This window comes from Budorcas taxicolor, chromosome 7, assembly GCF_023091745.1.
Source record: "Budorcas taxicolor isolate Tak-1 chromosome 7, Takin1.1, whole genome shotgun sequence".
NCBI classification, from domain to species: domain Eukaryota; kingdom Metazoa; phylum Chordata; class Mammalia; order Artiodactyla; family Bovidae; genus Budorcas; species Budorcas taxicolor.
The window spans coordinates 69,812,185-69,825,495 of NC_068916.1; the positions used below are offsets into that span (position 1 = coordinate 69,812,185).

Genomic DNA, 13,311 nt, shown 5'->3' on the forward strand with positions numbered 1-13,311 from the left:
CTGGCGTGCTGCGATTCATGGGGTTGCAAAGAGTCGGACACGACTGAGCGACTGAACTGAACTGAACTGAGTGGCTCCCAACTACGAGCTTTCTAATGTAGCCCTGGAGACAACCCTGCAGAAAGCGTACCCTGATTCATCCATAGGAAGGATGCATACTATAACATGCAATAACTTGCCTTTGTTGATATGGGATCATATCAGTTCCATGTGGAAACACAGTAATCTCATGCACACGAGAAGCTCGAAATTGGCAGTTTCCATGGCTTTGACTAATTTTAAAATAGAGAGTGTGATTCTTATTCAATAAATGCAATTAAGTTGGAAGATATGTCACCACAAGAGGTTCATAAGAGAAAATGATAAAAGGAGACCTCAGTAGTTATGATACTGTGAATTTATCCAATTCCTCCTTTTTAGTTCAGTTCAGTCGCTCAGTCGTGTCTGACAGCTTAGAAAACTGAGACCCAAGAGGCTTAAAAACTTCAAGGCCACAGGGTGAATTAAGAGCAGAGGCAAAGTTGAAGGGAAGCTTCAGACTCTAGGCCCACTTCTGGCCTCTCAATGCATGCTCCCGGCTTAGGTCCTCTTTCCCCTAACTGTCTCTTCCAGTACACATCACTGTCTATCTGACTGACTACACTTTAGGCATTATCTACATAAAAATGGTCTGCAGCAGTTGGGTCTTCATTAACTTTGTCCTTTAAAATCTCCTTGGCTGATATGGAAAGAGATATTCTCTGAAACCAGCTTGATTGCAAGTTTCTATCTGGTTGAAAGATCCCAAATAACTCATTAAAAATTATGGAGGACGCATGAACCTACAGGACGTAACAGAGTGGAACTGCAGGAGTGAGGGATTGAGTAGCTGGATTAAATTCACTCTCTGAGCCTCAAGACAAAAATCTCTCTTCTTTTAACAGTAAGATAAGAACAGACACTTCTGAGTCCTTGGATTCCTGTGCTAAACTAATTTGAACCATTAGAAACTAGACTGAGCTTCTGTCTCCTGAACTGTGACACATTGTAGAAATAAAAACTCATCATTGTTCTGAACCTAGTTTTTCTCTGTGGATCAGGATACTTTTAATGCCTTTTAATGTTGTTGTTGGCATTTAACTGGTGCTCCATTTATGCGTTCCCATTGGCCATTTTAAGTAGCAGTGAGCCCAAGTATACATAACTGCCATGCATGCTTTCTGTTTATGGGACCACGGTACACGGACATGGAAACTGGAAGCAAGAAAATAGCATATAGTCGTCAGTTCAGATCCCGGGCCCAGACAGAGCTGAGTGTGAACCCCGACTCCACCACTCACTAGTCGGTAACCTTAGATAAGTCACTTAATCATAGGAATAGGTGTCAGGCATCATTTTATGTACGGGAGAAGCAGCAATGACAAAGTGTGTGCCCATCAAGAGCTTAGTCTCTGTCCAGAATAAAAAAGAGTTTTTAGACAATAAACAGATAAACAATGAAAGCAAATTTCAGAAGATAAAAAGTTCCAAGAAGAAAATAAAATGAGGAAGGGGGTGAAGCCCAGGCAGGAACGACTTTGGAGCAGATGATTAGGAAGGCCTCTCGAAGGAGGTGACATTTTAGCTGAAATCTGACTAATAAGAAGTAACCAGCCATTCAATGATGTGGTGGAAGAATTCCCAGGGGCACAGGATAGCAAGTGCAAAAATCCTGAGGAAGGAATGAGTTTAGTACATTTGGTGAAGAAAAATGATGGAAGAGAAAGAAGGTCAATGTGCTCATTTGGAGCAAAGTAAACAAGGGAAAGAGGGTAGAAAAACAAATAAAATTATACATGTAAAACACTTAGTACAAGGTCTCACACATAGTAAGGGCTCTATAAGTTACAATCTAAAAAGTGGAAGAATATAAGAATACCTCTGGGTTGGCAAGTCTCAGTAAGCACCACGCATCCTCAGATCCAATAACCACTGGGCAACACTGATCAAACCAAACACTTCTATGTCTATCCTTTAATATATTTTACATTTTTTTTCAATAGCAACTGTACTTAATGTAGGAATTTATTTCCTCTAAGTGCAGAGCTACCACTCATCAAATCCTGGTCATAAGGATTCCTTTTCAGTGATGCATATTTTCTGCCAAGGCCCAGCATAAGGCTCATGCCAAGATACATATTTGCCCAATAAGCCGTAATGGTTTAATATATCAGGTTGAAAATCCACCATTTGTATTTACCATGTTATGTGAATTAATCCTGTATTCTGAAACTATCATTAGAGCTGCTTTCAGTATAATTAATCAGCATGGTGCATCTTGAAATTATTCTGTAGGAAGAGAGTGATTGCGGCTCAGGCCCCTAGCATTCTGTTGGTAAAGAATTTAATTGCAAGATGTGCTGTTTGTCAAAACAGTATAAGACGGGGGTGGGGAACGGTGGGAGAGAAATAAAAGGGTTGAGAACATTTCCTTCTTTCTTTAAGTGCCTTTAAAAGCAGACCAAAACTACAGAGAATGGGCATATATTTTAAGAATCCTCTAATCATACCCTGTGGACTTCTGAATAAATAAGGATTCCCCCAAATTTATAGAATTCACCAAAGAAGGGGGGAAGGCAGAGAGTTGCCTTTTAATGTCATTAACTACGTCATCATTTTTGAAAGACCACACATTTTTGGTGGGAATTTGGGAAGAAAAACCTGGTAGTTTCTCCTCATATTTCTTACCCCACCCCCATTCCAAATGATGAGTAAGCAAAAGAAAATTGTTCATCTCAGATAAACACGAGACAAACATGAATTTTGGGCTTGCTGTTCTCTCTGCTCAGAAAACTCTTCTGGTTCTTCTCAAAATGACTTATTCTTATCCGTTAGCTCTGAGCTTAAGAGTCCCCTCCTCGAAACTTTTCCTTGGTCACCTGCTTTTAAAGTATGTTCCCATCCCCCATCCCACACTGGTGTTCTCTCTCATAATACCCTGCTTCATTTCCTTTAAGCAATAATTGAAAATTTTAATGATGTGAAATTATTTATTTGTACACAGTGTAGCAACTGAAGGTCACTGTCCCCCATATTACTATTTTGTCTTCTTGGACAGTACAACTGACATTTTCAGGCCTCTCTGTGGTCATACATGGCTGTGTGACAGACTTCTAGCCAGTAGAATGTGGGCAGATTTGACAAGAATCATTTCTAAGATGAGGTTTTTAAGCCCATAAGCCCTTCCATGCACTCTTTACCCTTCAACTGGATGTATGGAGACAATAAGGTTCTAGGGGGTGGTGGAGACTACTTCACATACAACAGCTACTCATCCACCAGAAACACTTGCCTTGCACCATTATGTTAGGAATAAACAACCTTCTGTTGAAGGTGAGCCATTAAATCTTCTTTGGTCTATTTGTTACAGCAGCTAGTATTATCCTAACTAATAGATCCCAACTAGAATTTAAGTTTCATTAGAGTAAACACTCCATCTTTCCTGTTCTTATCACAATATACTCACCACCTACCAGGTCAATAAATACTACTGAGTGCAGGCATGCATGCATAAACAAGCATATCTTCCATTTATGTTCACATGTAGTTACAGATCTAACATTTATACACAGATACAGATTTACAGCCTGTGGAAAACTTTGTTAAAGCAATAAGATGAATTTGGAAATTTACTTCCCAGTTTTCCAGGTATTACGGTATCTACTGTGATGACAGCTTGTACCCAGTTCTTGTTCCTCCCCTCACCTCCCCGCTCTGCCAGCCCCAACAAGGGAAGCTATTGATAAGGATTTAAATCTTAAGCTTGAATTGTCTAGCTCCCGTCAGTTAAAAACCAGACCGTGACATGGTTTTAACACAGTCCTTTGACATTAGCATCTTTTTAGTGTCAAGATGAAGAAACAGGCTCACTTAGTCACAGGGAAATTCTCCCCGTCAGGAGAGAGAGCTGTCTCCATCCACCGCCTTCCCTCCTGCTCTCTTTCTCCCATCGTCCCCACACCCACAGAACTGAATGAAGCCTGTATCCACTGTTGTATTTAAGCAAGTTTGTTACCCTAACCACAGCCTGGGGATTTCAAAAGAAAACATCAATTATAAGCTTAAAAATAAAAAGATTGTACCAAATTCTCTACAAGGCTTATTCCATACTGCCTGAAACTATGAATACAGCCGAGCTCTGCAGACAGTGATGAATTTCTCAAAAACGCTAAGGTCATGCTAATTGACATGACCTGTGTAATTAAGCAGTCTCTGTTTACACACCAGAAGCTCAGCTGCTGTGAGGCTGAGTTTGCTTGACAGAATGTCTTTACATGTCAAGAGATCAACAACCTTTCTTATGTCCTCCTCAGTCACCTACACAGGCCCCTGATTGCTGTTCAGAGGAGACGCACTCTGGCCTGGCTACATGAATATCAGCGGACCTGGGGAACGGGACAAGAGAGAAAGTGGCATCCCTAACAGGTACGGGGAGCCCCCTGGACAGGCAAGAGGGCGTGCCTTCACTCAGACGTCTCTGGGCCTTGGGTTTTCAGTGTCACTGGGAAAAGCCACATTGAGATGTAAAGAGGAGAAGGGAGTCTTCTCATGCCAACATGACACTCTCTCACTCCCCTCAGAGGCAACAGTGACATCAAAATATTTGAAACCAGCTTTCCAATTAGCGTACTATGAGAAAAATGAGGAAAATCATGTTTGCTCATGGGAAACCTTGCACCAGTGCTTCATCTCTGCCAGCCAGCACAGCTGCACAGAAGACTCATCCTCCCCCTTTTGGTTTAGTCCTAAGAGCTGGGAATGTCAATATGATTTCCAAATGAGTGCTCCAAGCCATCAGGGGCGCCTGGATTCAGGCTTCATTTGTTGAAGGGTCTTTCTTGCCCTGAGAACTGGCCAAAACCTCTACCAATTAGGTGAAGCTCAGGCAGCCTTCAGAGCAATAACCTCTTTCTCTAAAGTTCACATGAGTAAACACTGACCAGCATTGTGGCTATAATCAGAAACAGTGCTCAAGTTTTTCCCCTTCTGCACAACTCCACATTCTGCTTGACGAGATATATTGGAATCCCAGTGTTCTTCAGGCAGCTGGCATCCTTAGGTTCTATTCAGGGCAAACACCCTTTTGAACACTGTTCTTGACTTCCCTGGGATTCTAATACTATTCACAGGTACCCCCTGGGCTCTCAGATGTAGAGAGACCTCCTTACTGCCTCACTATGTATCTGCCTAAAGGCTGTGGACAAGTTCTTTACTGTTGCACCACATTAGAGAACATCTGGGTCAAATCGACTGGGTTGAATCACTGCTTCAGGACTTAGTAGATGTGTGACTTTGGGCAAACTGCTTAACTTTCCTAAACTTCACGTACCTCATTTGTAGAGTGGAAGTAATTCCTGTTTGCATGACCCTAAATCCTGTTTGGATGTGTTGCGAAGATAAATATGGTAACTCATATAAAATACTTAGCACAAAACTGCTCACAAAAGTACACCAGCACTGTTAGCTTCATCATCATCATCATTACAGACAATGTCCATAGATGTATATCAAGATACATACATGGACTCATATATTTATACATATAAATATGAATGCAGACCCAAATATAAATGGTCATCTCCCTAGCACTTAATATAGTTAGAAATGAACCAAGAAAAGGAACACAGGAAGAAAAGCAAGCTTGAGGCAGAGGCCCACGTGAAAAATGAGGCTGACAATGGTGTTTAGGGCGCATTGAGTTGCAGTTGCTAGATATATCCAACAATGCGTAAGACCATGTGTTAACCATGTAAAAGTGATGATTCATGAAATACGCAAATGAACACAAATACAAAACAAAGTGTCAGTGCTCATTCTGCCACAGGCTCCCTCTTTCCTCTCCCAGTAAGTAGGAAGTCAGTGATAGGAATAAAAGGGGTTAAATTTGAGCTCTAATAAGGAATTTGTCATTGCTGATAGAGACAGAGCTCTTCTTTGACACAAAGACTGACTCTATAGTGGTCAAGGTAGCAGCCCCTACTGGGAAAGGTCCACCTACTTTAGGATCAGTTGGAGAATACTGAGACAGAGCGTTGTCAAGGTGGGACCTTGTGTTGGGCAACTTTCAAGTGTAATCAAAGGGTACACTCTTTGGGACAGCAGCACTGTCAGCTGGAGAGTATGTCAGAGGTCATCAGGGATAGGACTAAACCTGTCCTATCCCAGTGATTCCCAACCAGGGGCAATTCTGCATCCCCTTCCCCATAGGGGACGTTTGTCAATGTCTGGAGTCATTTTGGTGTCTCTCAGGACTGCAAGGGGTGGAGGATGGTTTCTCTACTGGTATCTGGTGGGTAAAGGCCATTGATTCTGGCTAAATATCCTTTGACACACAGAACAAATCCACCTCCCTCCCAACGAGGTTTATTCAGTCTAAAGTGTCATTTCTGCCCAGGCTGAGAAAACTTGTACTCAACTATTGGCCCAGCTTTAGTTTATAGCAAATATTTTCTTCAAAATTGTACATTTATATTTTATCTTTTGCAAATCGGTCATGCTTTCAAAGTACCATCCTTTGTGAAAGAAGAAGAATCATCATTTTTACTCCATTTTACAGTAGAGGAAATTGAAGTTTTGCAGAAATCTAACTCATGCCTCCTTGTCTCAGTAGCCCTTCTACTCAACAAAGAATAACTACTTTGTCTGCAAAAATAAAGCTTTCTAGACACTCTCAAAAATAACAGACTGAGTTGGTTCTCATCTCATCCAAAAGCTACATTCCTATAATTCAAAGCTTTCAGACATTTCACTAGCAGGTCCTGCAAGGGAAAATAAGGCCCCTGAAACCTTACACACACTCTCTTTTAGATTCCCAAAATTACTGAAGACCATCTCTAACTCTGCCACTCTGTGAAGCACAGCCAAGTCGATCCTAGTATTCACAAGGCATCATACAGGTATAGACACATTTATTACATGTTATGAATTGGTTCATATCTGGACATGTCTTTTTCCTAACCCAAGTTTGGTCAAAGGAGATACATGGCCCATTTCAAGGCCAAGGTAAGTGACAACATAGTTTATACAAAACTCATTCTCACATTTTAAGACACTTAGCAACACATATTTAACAGCATCACATGTTGCCCAAGCAAAGATGCTCCAACTCAACACAAAAATGTCCTGAGTAGGCATGAGAGCACCCAAGTCTGCCCACTTGGTCAGAAGCTCCCCAGGAGAGACATTTTCCAGGAAATTAGGTATCTAGGGGTTCTCCCCATTCATCTGTCAGGACAAAAGGCGGCAAGCCCAAATGATTTCCAGAACTGCTTCAGAATCTCAGGGGCAGGAGTCTTCTTTTTACTGAATTTGTTCTTTCATGAGACTACTAAGTCTCACCTATTAAAAAAAATAATTATCTTAGAGACTAAGAGATCTTGACATCCAAAAAGTAATGCCCAGAATCAACGCTTCCCTTTCTCCCATCAGAAAATGTACAGAGAAAATTTGTCCAGATCCTCTGAGAGATCCTATATTTCAATCTACACTTAAAGCAGACTAACTCCACCTAAGAACATACCTTAAACTCCAAGATATTTTCACTGACAGACCACATGGGCATCCATAGATAGACACATCATTACTATGGTGAAGAAACTAAGACTGACCAAATGAGTTAGTCATAAAATTCGATGGAGAGCAACATAAGGGTCTAGAACCTTGCTACTCCAAGTGTGGTCCATGGCTTTGCCCATCACTTGGGAGCTTGTTAGAAAGGTAGAATTTCAGGCCCACCGCAGACCTCAATTAGCAGTTTAACAAGATCCCCAGAGGATTCTCGGCACTTTAGAGTTTAAGAAGCACATACCTAGAATTTAGCAACCTTTCCTAAAGCCTAACCACCATTCTGTGTTTTGGAAGTTAACAAATGTATTTTCACATATTTTTCCTTTAGTAAATGTATAATTATATGAGGTTAACATACCACTAAAGCTTTAAATGGAGGCAGATCTGACTGATGCTTGAAAACATTTACATGGGCTGAACAAGGACATTTCTCAAACAGACTGAATGTCACCCATACTGCCCTACACGCTGCTTCTTCAGAGATCCACTTTTAATAAGATAATTACTAATAATCTCCAAGATTGGAAAGGGAAAACAAGAGAAAGGAAGGAAGAAAGTGACGTAATTCCAAAACAGCACAAAGCTCCTATTGACCAGTTTTCTACCTGTAGGACTTTAGGCAAAGACTTCATGATTCGTATGTGCTTCACTTAACATGCAGTGATTTAAGCTAGTGGTCCCCAACATTTTTGGCACCAGGTACCAGTTTCATGGAAGACAAATTTTCCATGCACAGGGTGAGGAGGGGGTGGTTTCAGGATGATTTAAACACATGACATTTATTGTGCACTTTATTTCTATTATTATTATATCAGCTCCACCTCAGATCATCTGGCATTAGATCCTGGGGATTGGGGACCCCTGGTTTAAGCCTATGAGTCCATTCGGGAAGCCAGACGAGGCTCAAAGGGTACCACAACCTCAACCACTGAACACAGGTGGCTCAGTCCTAATCCTTCTCTAATTAAAACAACAGCTTCTAGAGAAAAGACACCTAGGGACCCAAACTCACCTGCTTGTCACCTCTGGGAAAACAATGATACAATGAGACTCTGGATCTTCTCTACCTAAGACTTCTTTTACCCTCTCCTGATACTCATGTCATTATTCAGGTATAAGAAGGGCAAGACAGACCCACCTGGAATCTCCGCATGTCACGTGGGTTTCCTGCATTCTTTAGGCAATTTTGGTTACATTTGAGGAAAAATTTCAAGAAGAACCTGTGAAGAAACAAATTACCATGGTTAGCATTTCAGTCCTCCACAGAAGGGGGAAAAAAAAGTAGTAAGTCACTTCTGGGTTGTGCATTCTATTCTCTGGGCGTTTTCTGAAACATTCAGAATGTTAGAGCCAGTATTTGGTTTAAAGATTTAGTCTGTGTTTCACACCCAAGTTAGATGTTCTATATGAAGAGAATGCTCTCCGTGGTGCCAACAGATCTCACAGAAGAATTAAGCCCCCAAGGAAGTATTTTCACTCATAGAGAGGGTAAGTCTTCCCTATAATTTAAGGCAGGTTCCAATTGGAGATAATTGCCTGAGAATTACTCATGGTCCCCAACAACAACATGTAATTTAAGCACCATAAATTCACAGATGATGAAGCAGCAAAATACATGTTGGATGAATATAAGGACATGGTAAACACTTTTTATCCGAGCATCTCCAAGTAAAACATTCTGATTAGGAGTGCTTATGAGAAGATTCACATACTGACTAAAGTCCACTGATTTTTTGAACATGAAAGTGAAAGTGAAGTTGCTTGGTCGTGTCCGACTCTTTGTGACCCCATGGACTGTAGCCCACCAGGCTCCTCTGTCCATGGGGATTCTCCAGGCAAGAAACTGGAGTGGGTTGCCATTTCCTTCTCCAGGGGATCTTCCCGACCCAGGGATCAAACCTGGGTCTCCTGCATTGCAGGCAGACTCTTTACCTTTTGAGCCACCAGGGAATCCCAAGTAAAATTTTCTGACTAGAAGTGCTTATGAGAAGATTCACATACTGACTAAAGTCGATTGATTTCTTGAACATATCCCATATGTTTTCCTTACATGCCAGCTATAGACAAAAGCTATTTGTGATGGAAGAAGGAACGTCCTGCTTCACAGCCATCTGATCTCTGAACTGATTCCATAACGAGATCCATGGGTTTTACTGGCTAGGGTGACCAAAGGTCTCAATTTGCCCAGAACTATACTAGTTTACACCAGCTGTATTATTGTAAGTGTGAATAGTTCAAATCAGTCAATCTTAAAGGAAATCAACCCAGAATATTCACTGGAAGGACTGATGCTGAAACTGAAGCTCAAATACTTTGGCCACCTGATGCAAAGAGCCAACTCACTGGAAAAGACCCTGATGCTGGGGAAGATTGAAGGCAGAAGGAGAAGGGGATGACAGAGAATAAGATGGCTGGATGGCATCACTGACTCATTGCACATGAGTTTGAGCAAACTATGGGAAATAGTGAAAGACAGGGAAGTCGGCAGTGTTGCAGTCCATGGGATCACAAAAGAGTCTGAGCTACTGAGCAACAACAAAATGAAAAGTACCCACTTTAACTTTTAAAAGTGTCCTGCACTGGGTGATAAATTAGATGAGTTATTTCTACCTTTCTGTGAATCAGGAGAGTTTTTTCTATATTTCTTAGGTGGGAGTTGTTGAAGTTCATCATGGAAAGGCAGCATGATCAAAAGTGTCCAATCAGGGCATTCTTGTGAGTTACCTACAACTAAAGCTCTCCATCCGCCTATTAATATGTTTGGGGAAAGAAGCATTTTAAAAGCTGCTGAAAGTTCTTCATTCCTTTTTACTTTTAGGGATATGGATTTCAGGCCCACTTTCCCAAAATATTACAATGCATTAAAATGTTGCTCAGTTAAATTCTCATATGAATTTTCCTGTCATCACCTTTTCCCCATTTCAAGTCTATACTGCAGTAAAATTCCTACTTCAATACACATAATTTGTGAGGAACTATCAAGCTGGGATGTCTGGATTTAGCTCTGAGTATAAAGTCTATCAACCAAATAGCACCTCTATAATGAGTGAGAGTGAGTGAAGTCGCTTAGTCGTGTCCGACTCTTTGCAACCCCATGGACTGTAGCCCACCAGGCTCCTCCTTCCATGGGATTCTCCAGGCAAGAATACTGGAGTGGGTTGCCATTTCCTTCTCCAGGGGATCTTCCCAACCCAGGGATCGAACCCAGGTCTCCCACATTGCAGGCAGACGCTTTAACCTCTGAGCCACCAGGGAAGCCCAGAGCACAGCACAAAGAAGCACCAAATTCAGCCAATTTCTGAAAACCAGACTAAGCGATGTCCCAACAGAATCTCTCTCCTCCCCGGTCTCTTAGACTCTGCCAAGAGGGAAGTATGGCATGGGAATAACTCTTTGAAGAGAGACAATGACTTTGTCCACCCCCAAAATCACATTTTAAAATGTAAATACCTTCCTGAAACAGCTCTTTCGATATCACGCAACGTTCAACTGTCCATCAATGAGACCTGGCTTCTGAACAATCCTTCATCCCTACTTCCAGGTTCTGTTCACAGAGGCCAAAGTTTATCAACCTTTCTGAACAAGAGAAATGACTCATGGCACACTGCTGAGCCCAGCTGAGTAAAATAAAATCCTGCTCAAAGAGCAACACTGGCCCGTTGGCCAGTGCAGACCTGGCCACGTGTAGTAGGGGAGTCTGGAGACAGGAGAGGGGTTTGAGGGCGTGGTCCCAATCCCAAGCGCCTCTGCACTGTACCCCGCTCTGAACTCTCAGACAGCAAGTGCTGGGAGCCCTAGCGACCACACCTTACTGTCAGAAACTGTCTGATGTGGTGGAGGTCAGGGATAGTGAGTCTGCCATCTTGACCGGGCTCAAGCTTACATCCAAAGACACCTAAAGTGTGAAAACTGGCTGCTTCTTTCAAGCACAGCTGGTTGAAAGAGAATATTTAAAAGCCACACAAACCCCAGGACAGGCCTGATTATCACTAAATTGACAGTGAGAGTCGACTTGAGATGATAGAAATGCCATGACCCTTAAAAATATTCAGACTGAGATTCCTATCAAACTCTGACAGATACTGCTGTGTGACTTTTGATAAAGTGCTGAACTTCTCTGCACGACACTTCTTACCTAGAATTTGGGTATAATACCAGTCCCTATCATAGAAGGTGACTATGAAAATTAACTGCAATGATACATGGTGTCTGGAACATGGTACACACAGTGATGGTGGCTGTCATAATAATAATCTCTTTCATGTATTAGGTGCTTACTTTGCATTCAGAAAGCTGAGAACTTCAAATATGTTTTCCCATTCAAGCCTCCTAAATAACCTCTACTATTAATCCCATTTTATTAATGGGGAAACTGAGGTTCAGAGAACGTAAATAAGTTGCCCAAAGGTTACTAAACTTGGATCAACTCAAATTTGCACAGCCTGTGCTTTTAACCATTGTGCTACAGTAGTTTTAATAATCACAGAAGTAGTGCATGGTTGCTATTAATACTAATTGTATCATTGACAGCAACTGTACCACAATGGCAGCTGCATAAATAAGAGTAATCATAAGAGTAATTATTAGTACGATTGTTTCCACACTAGCAACCTGAACATTGTGGAGGGAGACGTCGCTGCCATTCTCCATCCAGTGGGCACCCCACTCCCACACCTGGTTCTTCAGGACTGATAGATAATATTCACCGCCTGTGTATGTTTAAAGCCATTTGAGCCAGACCCGACAGCCAGATTCAGGTTGTGTTGGAAGGAGCTGTCAGCACACCCTCTGACATCTTCAAGTCAGACAACTGCTAGCCACCATGAGGGGGTCCATCTGGTGCCAAAATGGATTTTGAAAGGCAGGCAAACAGGACGTTAGCTCTGCCAGAGAAACAGAATCAAGGGGGCAGGGGATCTTCTGCCTCGGCGATGAGCCGGGCGAGGCGCCTGTCACCAGCCCATCGTTAGCACAAAAGCTATGCTGGGCACAAACCAGATCCCCGTTACCCTAAGCTGCCCTGTCACTTGGCACGCTGGCAGCATCTTCTGCCCGCCCTCTCAACAGCGGATCCCTAGCTGAAACTAAAGGCTTGACCATCTGTTGTGGAGAAGAGACAGCGTCAACTGGTGCCTGAGGCCTCACACAAGCCCTTATGTGGCAAAGACACTCAGAAGGGCTAGTTCTGTTGGAGAAAGCCAGCCCTATCCCAGGCGGAGCATCAGGAATTCTTTCAAAGTTTTCCCCCAAGTAGAGGCCAAATGTCTGACCCTTTCGGATCACACTTCCTTAAAGGAACTGCAAGGAGTTAGAAGCAGGAGTTAAAAATATCCCCACCGAAAGATGGAGTTAGATGTGGCACACAAAGATTTTTTGGGGGGGTGGTGCTTTATCAGGCTGTTTTGAAGGCATCTGTAAACCTGGGGACACGTGTACATCTGCTGGTCTGCTGAGAAGATATCAGATTCCAAAGAGGAGGGGTGCTTTGAACAAAGGGGAGGTTAGCGTAACTCAAAACCACACTTTTGTCTACCAAATTACCACATTTTGTGTGGCGGGTGTGTTTGATAAAGTTGTTGTCAGGGAGAAAGAGCGCACACCCTTATCCCAACCGTGGGAAACTGACCCAAAGCGAGACAAAGCCCCCATTGACCCCTTAGTGTTCCAGAAGTCCATAAACTACAGGAAACAGCCCACGAAGGACCCAACTCCAGGCCTTTTTTTTTT

At 42.4% G+C, this 13,311-nt stretch overlaps 1 protein-coding gene across 2 annotated transcripts in view; it reads right to left on the reverse strand.

Moving 5' to 3' along the window:
- The window catches only part of EBF1 (EBF transcription factor 1), a 405,187-nt gene that overhangs the window by 141,178 nt on the left and 250,698 nt on the right, over positions 1 to 13,311 (reverse strand). For both annotated transcript variants that reach the window (XM_052642605.1, XM_052642604.1), the window contains exon 7: positions 8,723 to 8,804. In XM_052642605.1, coding sequence (XP_052498565.1) covers positions 8,723 to 8,804 — 82 coding nt within the window. The remainder of the gene's footprint in view (positions 1 to 8,722; positions 8,805 to 13,311) is intronic.